Raw genomic sequence first — 13,204 nt, 5'->3', positions numbered from 1 at the left:
ACCCCTGACCTCAAGGGCCAAGGGGGAGCGCTCTACCCACTTGAGCTAGCTCCTATCCTTAACTATTGTCTCATATCTTTGTTGAGGAAGAGACGTGGAGTATCATTAATTTGCTGGTCCTAAAAAGAGATATATGATCTTTGTTTAGGAGGACACGTGGAGTATTAATTGCTGGTCCTAGATAACAACAAAATTGTCTTTGCTATTATTTCATGCTTGTCCGTAGGAAACAATAATTTAATTGACTATTATAATGAGCTCTCCAGAAGAGATCGAGAAAAAATATTACCGTTATTGAAACAAGTGGAGACGGCTATAAAATGGGAACTCTCATGTGCAATGTCACTCACACCAACGCATACACGCTCCGAATAAGAGAGAATTTGTTGTTTGATGCAGGAATAATAAGAGAGAAATTTAGCTATATATTTATGATTTAAGATTTATTAAATAATATTTTCATCCTTTATAAAATTAATTATGATGTCACTGAGAGTATTTTACTCTATTTACGAGAAAATCAAACTGTTTAAGAGTTGGCTTATAGAATAATTTTTTTTTTTTTAAAAAGTAATTAATATAGCAATAAGCAATAAGATCGAAAGAAATAACCCTATCATTTTGACATAGTAAAAAAATTTGTTGAGACATTGTCCGATCTGAAAGACTAGTTTTTATTTAAAAAAAGTATGATGTTTCGGTGTTGAAATGGTGGTGGACCTTTAGAATATTCATCGGTGATTAGGGGTTCCCCGAGACCGGTGAGCTGCAAAAAAACAAACGTGAGCTACCCTCAAGGGGATGCGAGGAAACCCCCTTCAACGCACAAGTCAGTAAGTGTCCACGAAGGATTTAGAGAGAGATAAGCTATTTTTAGTATGTAAGAGAATGTAACTGCAGAATAGTATAATTTGGCTATTTGTAGGAGTATTGTTTATCTGACAGGATGCGCAATCTTTTCAAACGGGTACGATTGAGGTGAGTTGACTGGAGGAAAGATTCCCTTATTTATCCTTTTCGGTGGCCCGCGAGCATCATCCCGATCCATTACTAGGGATGGTTTGGCCCACTTTAATGAGTTCGCGTCCTGAAGAGTTTCATGCCGAACACCTAAGTGTGTATGTGCGAAAGTAGAGTTGTGGTACTACCCATACAGATGAGATTTTTTTTTCGTTGTCCGCTCGTTTTTCCTATTTAAATGGGTGAGATGATATATGGAACAACGCAGCGCCTTCCCATCCCTTAATATCCCTCACCCTTCCAACGCTCTCCGAATCACCAGCACAACTGAACCCTTATCAGTTATTATATTATTGGTAAGCCAAGCTGCATGAGATTGTCACCATAAATCTGTTACTACTTACTAGTAACCTCTTCTTTCTGTCGCTAATGTTTATTGTATGTAATGCATCTGTATTAGCTTGAAATACATGCAATTACTGTAATATTTTTTGCTCATGTTAACAAGCTTAATTAGTTGATAAAGTTCCGGGGTGTTGGTCAAATCATTTAGTTGAATCCTCTCTACATCATATATAGTTTTTTTTTTTTGAGCAACTGTCCAAGTGTCTATACACCAAAAAGTCTTATAATAATTTTTACTTGTTTAAATTCTACGTTGTGGCACTTTACAAATTTTGATCGTGTTTGATCCAATCTAATGGTAATACTTTTTGACAGGTAAAATCAGAAACTGAAGGAAAGATAGAATGAGGGTGTGGCTTGCAGTAGTGATATCGATATGGTTAGTCCTTGAACCAAGCTGCGCAGCCGATCTAACTTTCGACTTGGGTAGTGCTACCAAGAATATCTACTCCAAACTGTTGAGCGATGTGCGTGATAAAGTGAAGGATCCAAAACTTAAGTATGGTGACACGAATTTACCAGTAATTGCGGCACCTTCAAATCCACCAAAGTATCTTCTTGTTGATATCAAGACACCGGAAGGATCGAAAATCACTTTTGCGCTGAATAAAAACGATTTATATTTGGATGGTTATCTTGACCAATTTGAGGGAAAGCCTAGAGCACATTTTTTCACTAATACTCCCGATTCTGCTAAGAAGAGTCTTTTCCCAGAGGCTAATGGTGATAAAAATCGTCTTGATATGCACTATGCTAACACGTATGATGCAATTGAGGGTAAGGCTGAAGCTAAAAGAAGCAATTTGGGTTTAGGAGTTGAGAAATTAAAAGTGTTAGTCAACTACGTTTATGGATTAAAGGTTGACAAAAAAAAAGGTGTTGATCCAAAAGAAGCGAAGTTAATGCTTGTTTTGATCCAAATGGTTTCTGAAGCAGCAAGATTTAAGTATATAGAAGACATGATTCGAGATAATTTTGATACATCTATAATCCCAGATCCGAAAGCGACGAGATTGGAAAATCGTTGGGGAAAGATTAGTGAAGGTATTAAGAATTCAAAGAAAGGAGTAATCTCACCTGAGCTTGATTTACTGGATGCTCAGGGTAAGGCATGGAAAGTGTCAAAAGTTAAAGACATAGAAGGTGATATGGGGCTCTTGAAATACTCAGGCAAGAAGCTAGTAGCTCTATTTTATGACATGTTCTTGACTTTTTTCAAAGCCAAGAATGAGGAAGTTGAATTGTGAATCAGAACAAGGTGGGTTGCGTCAGTGAAGAGTAACTAGACACGTTTTGCTATAAGCCAATGTATTATGTGTGAACATTATTGGTGTTACAGAAAAATAAGGCAGCAACATTGTGTTTAGTTTGTAAGTTGTAATCCCCATCTACATACATGAAGGGAAACTAGTATTTCAATCCAACGCAGGATTGCTACAAACAATTGGATCATTTTTGCATGTTTTACATTTTTAAATATCATCACTCTCTACACTTAATTAGATATTTCAATTATCGTGACATGTTAGAAATTATTAATTATAATCATCAACGTTATACGACCTAATTTCTTATTGATTTACTCACTTTATACTTTGGCACTGTTTAAGTATCTCCCTTTAACTATCATTTGTGAATTATACCTAAGCAAAAATATAGTCATTTGGGATTTTTTGGATTTTTTTCAACATAAAGTTTCCAAATATCACTTTTTATATTTAACTGTTCATACAAGCATAAAAGTCAAACTGTGTAGATTAACGAATTAGTATAATTACTCTTCATTTCTTTTAATCACATACTTTATACTTGACACTTTTGCATAGATAGCTCACTTTGACCATAAATTATAGTTTATACAAAGAAAAAATAATCATGTGTTTAAGTTCATCGTATAAACATATTCGAAATATCACATTATGTAAATTTTTTTTCTTCCTGTTATAATTTTTTAATGGTCAATGTTATGTGTTGGCAATTGTGAAAGTTGAACACATATTACCTTCTTTGTTTTTGCTAATTATTCTATATGTTTTTTTTTCTAAAATTCAGAAGCTTTGTCATCTTCAGTGATTTATAAAAGTATAAATATAAATATAATCATGTTGAACTTGTTAGAATCCTCTAAAATTTTAAAATATCAATTTCTCATAATTTTTACTAATATGTAAATATGTATACTCACAGTCAAATATATGCTTTATTGGAGAGTCGTGGACATTTAAGTGGGACACACAAAAGGAAGGAGGGAAGTGAGAAATTTTATAGTAAATTCGGGTGTACCATGCTCATAGTGCACTCAAGACTATTTTTTTTGTTCATTGCTCATTTGAAATTCTCCAAATGATCCACATTCTACTCATTTCTAATTGCTTAATTCTTCTCATTAATTTGCGTAAATGAGCACATATACAACTTTCTTTGATGGGTAAATATTTCTGCTCATTTGAGAAAATGAACAAATTAAACTTGGTTTCAAATGTGAAAATAAGTCCACCATTGATAAACTCTAAAAGTTCAATATTTGTTTTTTTGCGGGTTTTTTGTCCCAAACTACCTTTAATTTTCATGTTTTTGCGAGAAACTACCTTATAAAAATTTTATTGTTCTAAACTACCTTACTTTTAACATTTTGTTGTTGACAGCTACCTTATGCCGGTTTCCGGCGTAGACTTTTTTTTTCCGATCATTTAATATCACATGTTTAGCACGTGACCTCTCTATCCCATTATTTTTCATTTTCACTTTTGTCCCAAACTACCTTTAACTTTCAAGTTTTTGCGAGAAACTACCTTATTTTTACCATTTTGTTGTTAAGACCTACCTTATGTCGGTTTACGATATTGACTTTTTTCCTATTCATTTATTTCTTAAATGTGCGGAATTTTTTGGGCAACAGAAGCAACTGTTGCTGGTAGGCATAGTATGATTAGAGAAATTAGTAGGTGTAATCAAGTCTTTGCAGTTCGATCATATGTTCATATGAATGGAAAATACTAATTTTGCTACATTCTGTCTTGCATGATGAATGCAAATACAATATCAAGTGATGAATGCAAATACATACATGCACCTACTTATTAACTGATCGAATAAAAAACTTCCATAATAGTCAAATGATTGCCAATTGTTTTAGGCAAAAACAAAATACATAGCATACATAAAATGCTTACATAGTAGTAGCATACATAAGTTTACTCGAAAATACATCAAATTTGAAAAGCAACTTGTAGTTAAGTTAATTGAGTGAAAGCTAAGTTATGTTTGACTAGCAAAATCAAGCACCACTGTTGAAATGCAGCTGGATTGAGATGGCTGACTTGGTTGTGGGGTTGCAGGGTGCTTGTTTGAACTTGATCACCAGTGCCCTTCCTCTTTCTTTTCTTCTTCTTCTCTATATTTTGCACCACTGGATCTATTGACTTTGGCTTTCCTCCTTTAGACTTTGGAGCAGTTGGTTTGGTGGTTTTTTGCACTTTTTCTTGTTGTGGCCAAGACCACCACAATTTGAACACTTGTTTTGCTTCTTCAACAATTGAGTATAATGTAAATGTAAGTAGCAACAACAACAACCACCTTTAACAATTTTCCAATCACAGTATTCAACAATTGAATAATTATCATTCATTATCAATATACACCAATTTATTTTACCGATTCAAACAAAAACTAAAAATTGGGCAAAAGATGAGATTTGTACCTGGGTTTCTGAAATTTTGTATAATTCATCCCTTTTTTGGTGCCCATAGTCCGAATTTGGCAAAAATTCTGGGTAAAATTTGATAATTGAGGGAATGAAATTAACTTGTCAGAGAATAACCAAATTAAAGAAGGTTGAAGAACGAAAAGTAAAAATAATAAAAAAAACACTTACCCCATGTTTTGTCTTTGCTGCCACTTGAATTTCTCCAACCACCATACACTACAGTGGATTGAATGCAAGTGTGAAGTAAATGCTTGATGCTTGAGTTCCAATTGTTTCACGGGGAAAATAAAAATTAGGTCAATATAAGATGAGAGAGATAGAATGAGAACAAGAAATGGAGAAAATGGGTTTGGGGAATTTTTTTTAAAAAAATTTATAGAGGTCACGTGTTAAGCATGTGATATTAAATGATCGGAAAAAAAGTCTACGCCGGAAACCGGCATAAGGTAGTTGTCAACAACAAAACATTAAAAGTAAGGTAGTTTAGGACAATAAAAATTTTATAAGGTAGTTTCTCGCAAAAATATGAAAATTAAAGGTAGTTTGGGACAAAAAACCCTTTTTTTGCCATTGAAGAAGCCCAACTTTCTCAAATCATATTTTACAATTCGTCAATTTGATTGACCATGTTGAGAGAGAAACCAGAAAGGAAAGAGAAATTTGAAGGTGAGAAACAATAAAGGAGAGAGAAATTTGAAGGTAAGAGAAATATAAAACTAGTGTTGATTCTTAAATCATCTTATTTTACATTATCGATCATTAATTCCACCCTTGAAATCTTTTGAAAACTCTAACATTCATTCTCAAATATGAAATTAATTCCCGTCATTGATGAAATTTAGAGCTTCAATATTTGTTTTTGTCATTCATTAATTTTAATGAAGGTTACAAATTTGAAGGAGAGAGAGATAAACAATGTAGGAGAATAATTTGGATGTAAAATACAATTCAGAAGAGAGAAATTTGAAGATGAGAAAGAAAGGAAGAGAGGAAAATTCGGAGGTAAAGAAACAATGATGGAGAGAGAAAATTATAAGTAAGAGAAATAATGAAGAAAAAGAGGAATAAAAAAGAGAAGGAGAGAAATGAGTAAAATGATTAGAACATAAGCTCTTATAAATGATAAAAAATTTACTCATTGGGAGAATTTATTACATTATGTATTACCTTGAGTGTATCATGGGTGTACTATGCATGTACTAGAAATACATACATACATATATATATATATATATATATATATATCTCTGTGTGTGTGTGTGTGAGAGTGATGCACGAAAAAGTTGGGCTACCCAAAAACATAACCTATTGGCTAAATGCACTTGAATAGAGTCCCACCTCCAAACTTTCTCGGCCAGGGAGCGTTTACTCACGTGAAGAATATCATATACTTAACTTAATGCTCGTTTGGTTGAATGTAGGAAGTGTAAATTCCTCGAAATTTTATTTTTCCGTGTAATTTTATTTCTTAGGAATTGCTAAATGTTGTTTGGTGATTCATGGGAAGTGAATGTTCTCATGAGAATCTCCACTTACCTAAGCCCCCTAGGTAAGTAATTTCCTCCATTTTGTGGAAAGTTGAACTTTATGAGAAATTCTACTTTCCATGAATTTGTCAACCAAACAACACCAAAAAAATTTCAAATCCTAAGAATTCCAGCTTAATTCATATGCTAAACAATGTCAACCAAACAACACCTTATACGTATTGTCTTTATTCTAAATTATTTGCAATGTGGTGGTGGTGGGGGTGGGGGTGGTAGATAAAGGATTTAAGGATGAAGTGCATGTCAATTATAAAGATGAGAAAGATATATAAAATTAAAAAGAGGGACCATATGATGATAAGAGAGACACAACAAGTTAAAAATTTTGATTCATGATGAGGAGAAGGAAAGAGAGAGTTAGTTTATTACCATATAAAGTAATGTTGTAGTTAATTTGACATTTACAAGATAGAAATAGTGTTGCAATTAATTTGAAAGATGGAAAGTATGAAACTATTTTTAGAGACAAAAATCTTTAAATTTGAACCATATGAAAAATTTTAAGTCCTATTGATTGTGGCCAAAAGTAGACCATCATTTGAGTGATCAAATGTCGCCTCTAGAAGAATAACACATGTCGTCTATTTGTTGGAAAAATTAATTCTAATAATCTGACCTTTGGTCTGTTCACTCAAATTAATTGTACCTTTTGATTATTTTTTAATAATACAGCCTTTTCGTATAATCTGCTCATATTGAACCATAATACCGATAACCTCCCACTCCGAAACCAACTCATCAATGTTGGACAAGAACAACCTCCCAAAAGGATTGTCCTTTGAACTAGTGCGACACTAAACAAGCGAAGAAATTCTCGAATTCGCATCGCCATGAATCGTCTAAAACCATATCCAACATAATATAAACCCGATCCATTCTTACTCGACTGACCTAACCCAATCCGATGTAACCGACTCGATGTGTCCCGAAATTTCGTGGACTCGTACCCGAATGGACCCGACCTGAACTTAACTCGAAGACAAAGTTGACCGATGATGACCCGATCCGTTTGCCACTTCTAAATAGACCCCTTTTATCATTTTCCACAAAGGAGGAGAAAAGAGGAGGTAAAACCTAAAGCTCTCAAATACTCTCCCTACCTGTCACATTAAACTATGTCCGGACTTTGGATGAACAAGCACCAAAGATCAAGCCCAAAGGCCTTATTCAAGAAGATCATATTTGTACATGTTGTTCAAATATTCTACGTCAACGTCCTTGGAAAAATCAAGTCTGAAGGCTCTTATTCAAAGTGATCAAGATTTTTTGTTAATCGCATAATATATGTGGAGATCGAATTAAATGATCAAAATATTAGAAATTGTAACCTAAAAATATAAAGATGAATAAAATATTGTTTTATTTCTAAGATTTCAACCCTCTATAAATTTTGTAGATTTAAAATTTCTGTTTAAAGTTGGTGTAGTGTCGTTGTATGGAGGAGTGTATGCTTTGAAGATTGGATCGGATCTGACTTGGAGTTGTCAGATTTGGTATTTGGAGTGGGAACTTCCTAAGATAGACTAATAATATAATGCTTTAGGAATTTCCAAGTTGGAAGTAAGGGGTTAATAAATTTGATTTTTAGCAACAGTTATGGAGTCATTTTCAGTTTGAAATTTGTCACACTTTTTCATTTACATCAACATATTTCAAACTTGTTGCTGCTTATTAGTCCAATCTAGCCTTACCCTAACCCGACGCAAAAAACATTGACGGGTATCTGACTTTTATGAACTGGTTCATAGGCTAAATTTTCAACTACACTTAAAAAGTTTGTACTCGTAGGTTTTTTTAATAGGAAAACAATAGGTGCATTAATGGACAAAGTGTCTATAAGAACATAAGGAGATACCTCCACTGGATAATGGGACTCCCAACGTTGTTCGACACCAAATTGATAGGCAACACAATTTTCATCATATAGCACATGAGACGACTTAACAGATACAAAGTTTTTGCTAAAAAATAAAGCATCTTCTAACACAGCATGTAAATCAGGAAAAAGGGATAGTAGCCCTCGACAACCTATTAGAGTATTAGCGATGGTAAGACAATCAGTTTCAAATATGACATTTTGTAACTCATGGCTCCGAGCCAACTTGATTGCAAGGCATAACGCTTTCCCCTCCGCAACTTCAACGGGCCATCATGCTCTCACCCTACGAGTAGCCGCAAACAGTACGTCTCCCACTTCTTTTCGATCGAGCCACAACATGCAAACCAACCCACCTATCATCACTAAGTTTGTACTCGTATTTTCGAAGACTTGAAAACAAACTCTTGAATACAATGTGTTGATAAATAATTTCTGATAGCAATTAAATATTTTTTAATAGTACAATACAAATTGGTCAAAATAGTACCATTAGAGATTTAGAGTAAATAGCCTCTTGTGCCAATATTATTTTTTCTTCGTACAATAGTACCATTGAGATACTTTTTTTGTTGAAGGGAAACCATTAGAATACTTTTTTATACTAGATATACAATCAATTATTAGTACCCACTCATATACTTTTCAACACTTAAAATAAACCATTTTGAATACCAATACAAAATGTAATTTTTGTGGGTGTGTATTAGACTCCCATGGTTATACGCCTATATGTTTGGAGTTTCTCAACTACTTTCTTCGTGTTATGATAGTTTGGATTTTTCTTTGGTTCCAAATCAATTAAAATACTTTCATTTTTACTGTTAAGTTTACTCATGATATACCCGAGTGTATATAAGTATCATAAATTTCGCAGCTTCATCATCATCTTCCTCATCAGTAATTTGCTCATTTCTTTCTCGTTCTTCTTTCTCGCCGGAATCACGAAATCAAAACTTCAAAATCAAAACTTCAATTTCCAAATCTGAAACTCGCGAAAGATCAATAAAAATAAACGTAAGGAGTATTAATTTAGCATCCTATCTCTATAAATAAAAAAATACCCCACTTTCTTTCCCACTCAATTAAAAAAAAAAAAAAAAACTTGAATGCACCAAGTGTATAATAACATACTACGCACTATGCATAGTATGTTACAGTCAATATTTATTTAATTTGATAAATTAGGTTTTATTTGATAGCTTAAACAATTTTTGTATGATATTATCACCCTTTAATCTTTTATATAGTCATTTTTGTATATATGATACAATCAATTTTTAATATTTGTATTATATAGTCCTCTTTTTATTATAGCTCGTTTTCATCCGTCTGGATTCGCAATCAACTTTATTTATGAAAGACTTGTTGATAAAAAAATGTATATTATTAACTTATAAAAAATACTCCATCGTCCCATAATATAATGCTTGTTTCTTTTTTGCACGGTCTCCAAGATATACATTTGACCTTCAATATCTTCAATTTCGTATTAATTAAAAAGATAAAAAGTTGATAGTATAAAAATTTTCATTGATGCGAACTTAACAAGATCCTATATGAGTATGTTTTTTTATACTTCCTCCGTTCTGTTCAATTAAATGAAACATTGGTTGAAATGACACTATTCATTGATCAATTTTCACTCCAATTTATCGTCATTATATAAAGAAAAACATAGTCAAGTGGATCTTGTCAGATTCGTCTCGATACATACTATCAAATTAAAAAACAATTATATTTTTACGCATTCACAACTAATGATATTAATGATTGAAAAAACGCGCTGGGTTGGGTGAAAAATCAAACGTTTCATTTAAAACAGAACGGGGAAAGTATGTATTAGTGAGAATATTTGGTCAAAAATTTTAAAATTTGACCTCAACGAAAGAGAAATAGGCACTATATTATGAGATGGAGAGAGTAATTACTTTCCAACAATGTGTTCAGATAATTAAATCTTTGTGGGAGAGGGAGTAATTGGGCCCGAACCAAGCTAATTGACCCCATAAAGTTGTTGTCCTTTCTAGATAATAGTCTCTCCATTTTTTATTTTTCTTTTTGCTATATTGTTGTTTTGGGAATGAAGTCACTAACTTTGACCGATTATTTTAATTATTTTATAAGTAAAAATATAGTCACGTGTGGTCTTATTAGATCGTCTCGGCGTGTAGATTCATAATATCAAAATTTTAAAATTTTTACATAAATGAAATAAGAGATATTAAGGATTAAATAATGTCATAAAAACAGTTTACAACAATATAGTAAGTAAAGAAAAATTGAAGGAGTAGAACGTGAATGACGTTTATATCGAGACTATGTCTCATATCTTTCTTGGTTGAGGAAGAGACGTGCAGTATCATTTGCTGGTCCTAGAAAGAGAAAAAATTGTATAATATCTTTGTTTAGGAGAACACGTGGAGTATTAATCGCTGGTCCTAGATTAACAAAAAATTTGTCTTTGCTATTGTTTCGTGCTTATCCTTAGTAGTTAGGAAACAATAATTTAGTTGACTATTATATTGTGCTCTCCTGCAGAGATTGAGAAAAAAAATCACATTCAAACAAGTGGAGACGGCTATAAAATGGGGGACTCTCATATCCAATGTCACTTACACTATCGCATACATACATACCCGCATAAAAGAGAAAATTAGCTATATTTAAGATTCAAAGAGTAGGAAAGAAAAAAAGAGATGGGTAAGAACATGAATGTGCTACTCATGGTTGCCATTGTGGTTATAGGCACCATAGCTCAGCCATCATTGGCGGCGCGTCACACTCCGCTTACGGCAACCATCATCTCATATGAGATTCCCCTCTCAAACATCATGTTTGAGGGGGTTATCAATCGACCTCAGCGCTGCCAACAAAGAGGCGAGATCTGCAATGACTATCTTAAGTGTTGCCCAGATATTGTGTGCTACACTCGAGGTACTTGCGGGGATCTGGTTTAACAACGAGGCTTCCGTGCATCAACCATCGTCGTTTTCTTTAAGTTATTATTAATTATGTAATATGATGTTGTACCATGCATGCTTGATGCTTGTCAATGTAGTGGAATAAAACAATGATATGACGTCTTTCGTTTGAATTATTTCTTCAATGCCACATGAGTACTACTTTTGTGCTCCTACTTCTTTAATGCCACCTGCTTGGGTTATTGTTTATTTTATTTTTGCAAATTCTTTGTTAATATTGTTGATGTTTGGTTGATGTGAAAAGATATTTTTCAATATAATTGTTATATAATTTTTTCATTCTTTTTCTATTGCAACAATTATTACTTTGAGTAGTTTCATCTAGAAATGACAGTGGGTAATGGATCCTACTCAGATTCATGGATCCAGATTCATTTTTGATGAATTTGGGTCCTCAGATTTTGGATCCTACAGATCAGGGTAGGATCTGGATCCTCCTTAAAAAACGAATGTGGACCGGATCCTAAATTATTACCCAGATCCAGATCCGTTTACCCATTTTTATAATATTATTATAATTTAATATAATATTTTGATAATATTATAATATTAGTTATTACATGTAAAACAGATGTTTGCTTGAATTTTGGATTATTATTATTCTAATTAATGTGAGATTTTTTTGCGAATTTACTGGATAATTAAGTTCGAAAATTGGACTGATAACTAATATACAGTTTGATAATTGAATATTCGTAAGTAGTTGCAGTGGTTATGTTTCAAAAACTGAATGTATTTTTTGGTTGATATTAGATGACTTTATTGTTTAAAATCCATAATCATTGTGAAAATTAGGTTAGTTTGAAGACAATAGGCAAGGATCCATTTTGAATCCGTTTAGGACTTGAATATGTAGGATCCATAAGGATCTTGATCCTCATTCTTATTATCTAGTGGATTCTGGTAGGACCTAGATCTTTGCTTAAAAAACAAATATGGATACGGATCCTAGAGGACTCTGTCCAGATCCTACCCATTGCTATATCTAGTTTCATCTATTTGAATCACTTCAATTTTGGTAAAAAAAAAAGTAATTATAGTCGACAACATCGTCTTTACTTTATATTAATAAAACCATCATTAATTACTCAAATTGCCTCATAAAGTTGTATTTACTTTATTAAGGATTTACTTATCTCGTGCTCTAGTTTAGCCCTTTATATGCTAAACTACCATTTTTTTATCTTCTTACAAACCATGTCCAAACTCATTGTTGCAGTACAAAAAGACAGAAAAAGTATTTATCGTTATACTTTAATTTCTAGATTTGTGATTGTGATATATAAATTTAATATTTTTAATATTCAGTCGAATATTATAGCTAAGTATATTATTAAATAATCTTCCGATAATTGGTATGACTAACAATAGCTAACACATTTTTAGCATGAAAATACCCGAATGATACTTTAAGAAAGTAGAATATAAAAATTTATTAGATGTAGGACACAAAAAATAGAGAAAAAATATAAGTGTCAGCCACAACTTCAACCTTTAATTATTAGCACATAAACACTATTGCATATAGAATAGAAGAAGGAAAAGCAAAAAAGAAGATTGTAATGATGGTATCATGAATAAATTAAATTAAATATAAAACTAACCTCAATTAATAATCAAAAATAATATTTAAGAGAAAAAATATATTCATCAATCATGACCATATCAAGACTTATCAAACTTCCCCTTTTTTATGATCTGCGACCTCAAATAGCCTAGAACCTCG

At 32.6% G+C, this 13,204-nt stretch overlaps 1 protein-coding gene and 1 long non-coding RNA gene across 3 annotated transcripts; one reads left to right on the top strand and one right to left on the bottom strand.

Moving 5' to 3' along the window:
• Positions 1-1,160: 1,160 nt before the first annotated feature.
• On the top strand, positions 1,161-2,847 carry LOC104902531 (ribosome-inactivating protein PD-L3/PD-L4). The gene is made up of 2 exons (XM_010690331.4): positions 1,161-1,316; positions 1,681-2,847. Exon 2 carries the CDS (start codon positions 1,710-1,712, stop codon positions 2,610-2,612), a length of 903 nt encoding a protein of 300 aa, XP_010688633.2. The 5' UTR covers positions 1,161-1,316; positions 1,681-1,709; the 3' UTR covers positions 2,613-2,847.
• Positions 2,848-4,455: 1,608 nt separating this feature from the next.
• LOC104899911 (uncharacterized) lies at positions 4,456-5,490 on the bottom strand. 2 transcript variants are annotated; one of them, XR_791025.4, is made up of 3 exons: positions 5,240-5,432; positions 5,066-5,133; positions 4,456-4,891 (listed from the first exon to the last, which is right to left on the bottom strand). It is a non-coding gene; the product is annotated as an uncharacterized LOC104899911 (long non-coding RNA). The 2 variants fall into 2 exon arrangements; XR_008967649.1 differs by lacking the exon at positions 4,456-4,891 and having other exon boundaries at positions 5,240-5,490.
• Between the last annotated feature and the right edge of the window lie 7,714 nt (positions 5,491-13,204).

The sequence above is a fragment of the Beta vulgaris genome, chromosome 9 (genome assembly GCF_026745355.1).
Source record: "Beta vulgaris subsp. vulgaris cultivar EL10 chromosome 9, EL10.2, whole genome shotgun sequence".
In the NCBI taxonomy this organism is placed as follows: Eukaryota; Viridiplantae; Streptophyta; class Magnoliopsida; order Caryophyllales; family Amaranthaceae; genus Beta; species Beta vulgaris.
Note: the sequence above shows the minus strand (reverse complement) of the source record. Positions and strands in the feature narration are given on the sequence as shown.

Bases quoted from the DNA above. Each gene is read 5' to 3' on its own strand.
- LOC104902531 (XM_010690331.4), top strand. From the start codon at position 1,710: ATGAGGGTGTGGCTTGCAGTAGTGATATCGATATGGTTAGTCCTTGAA.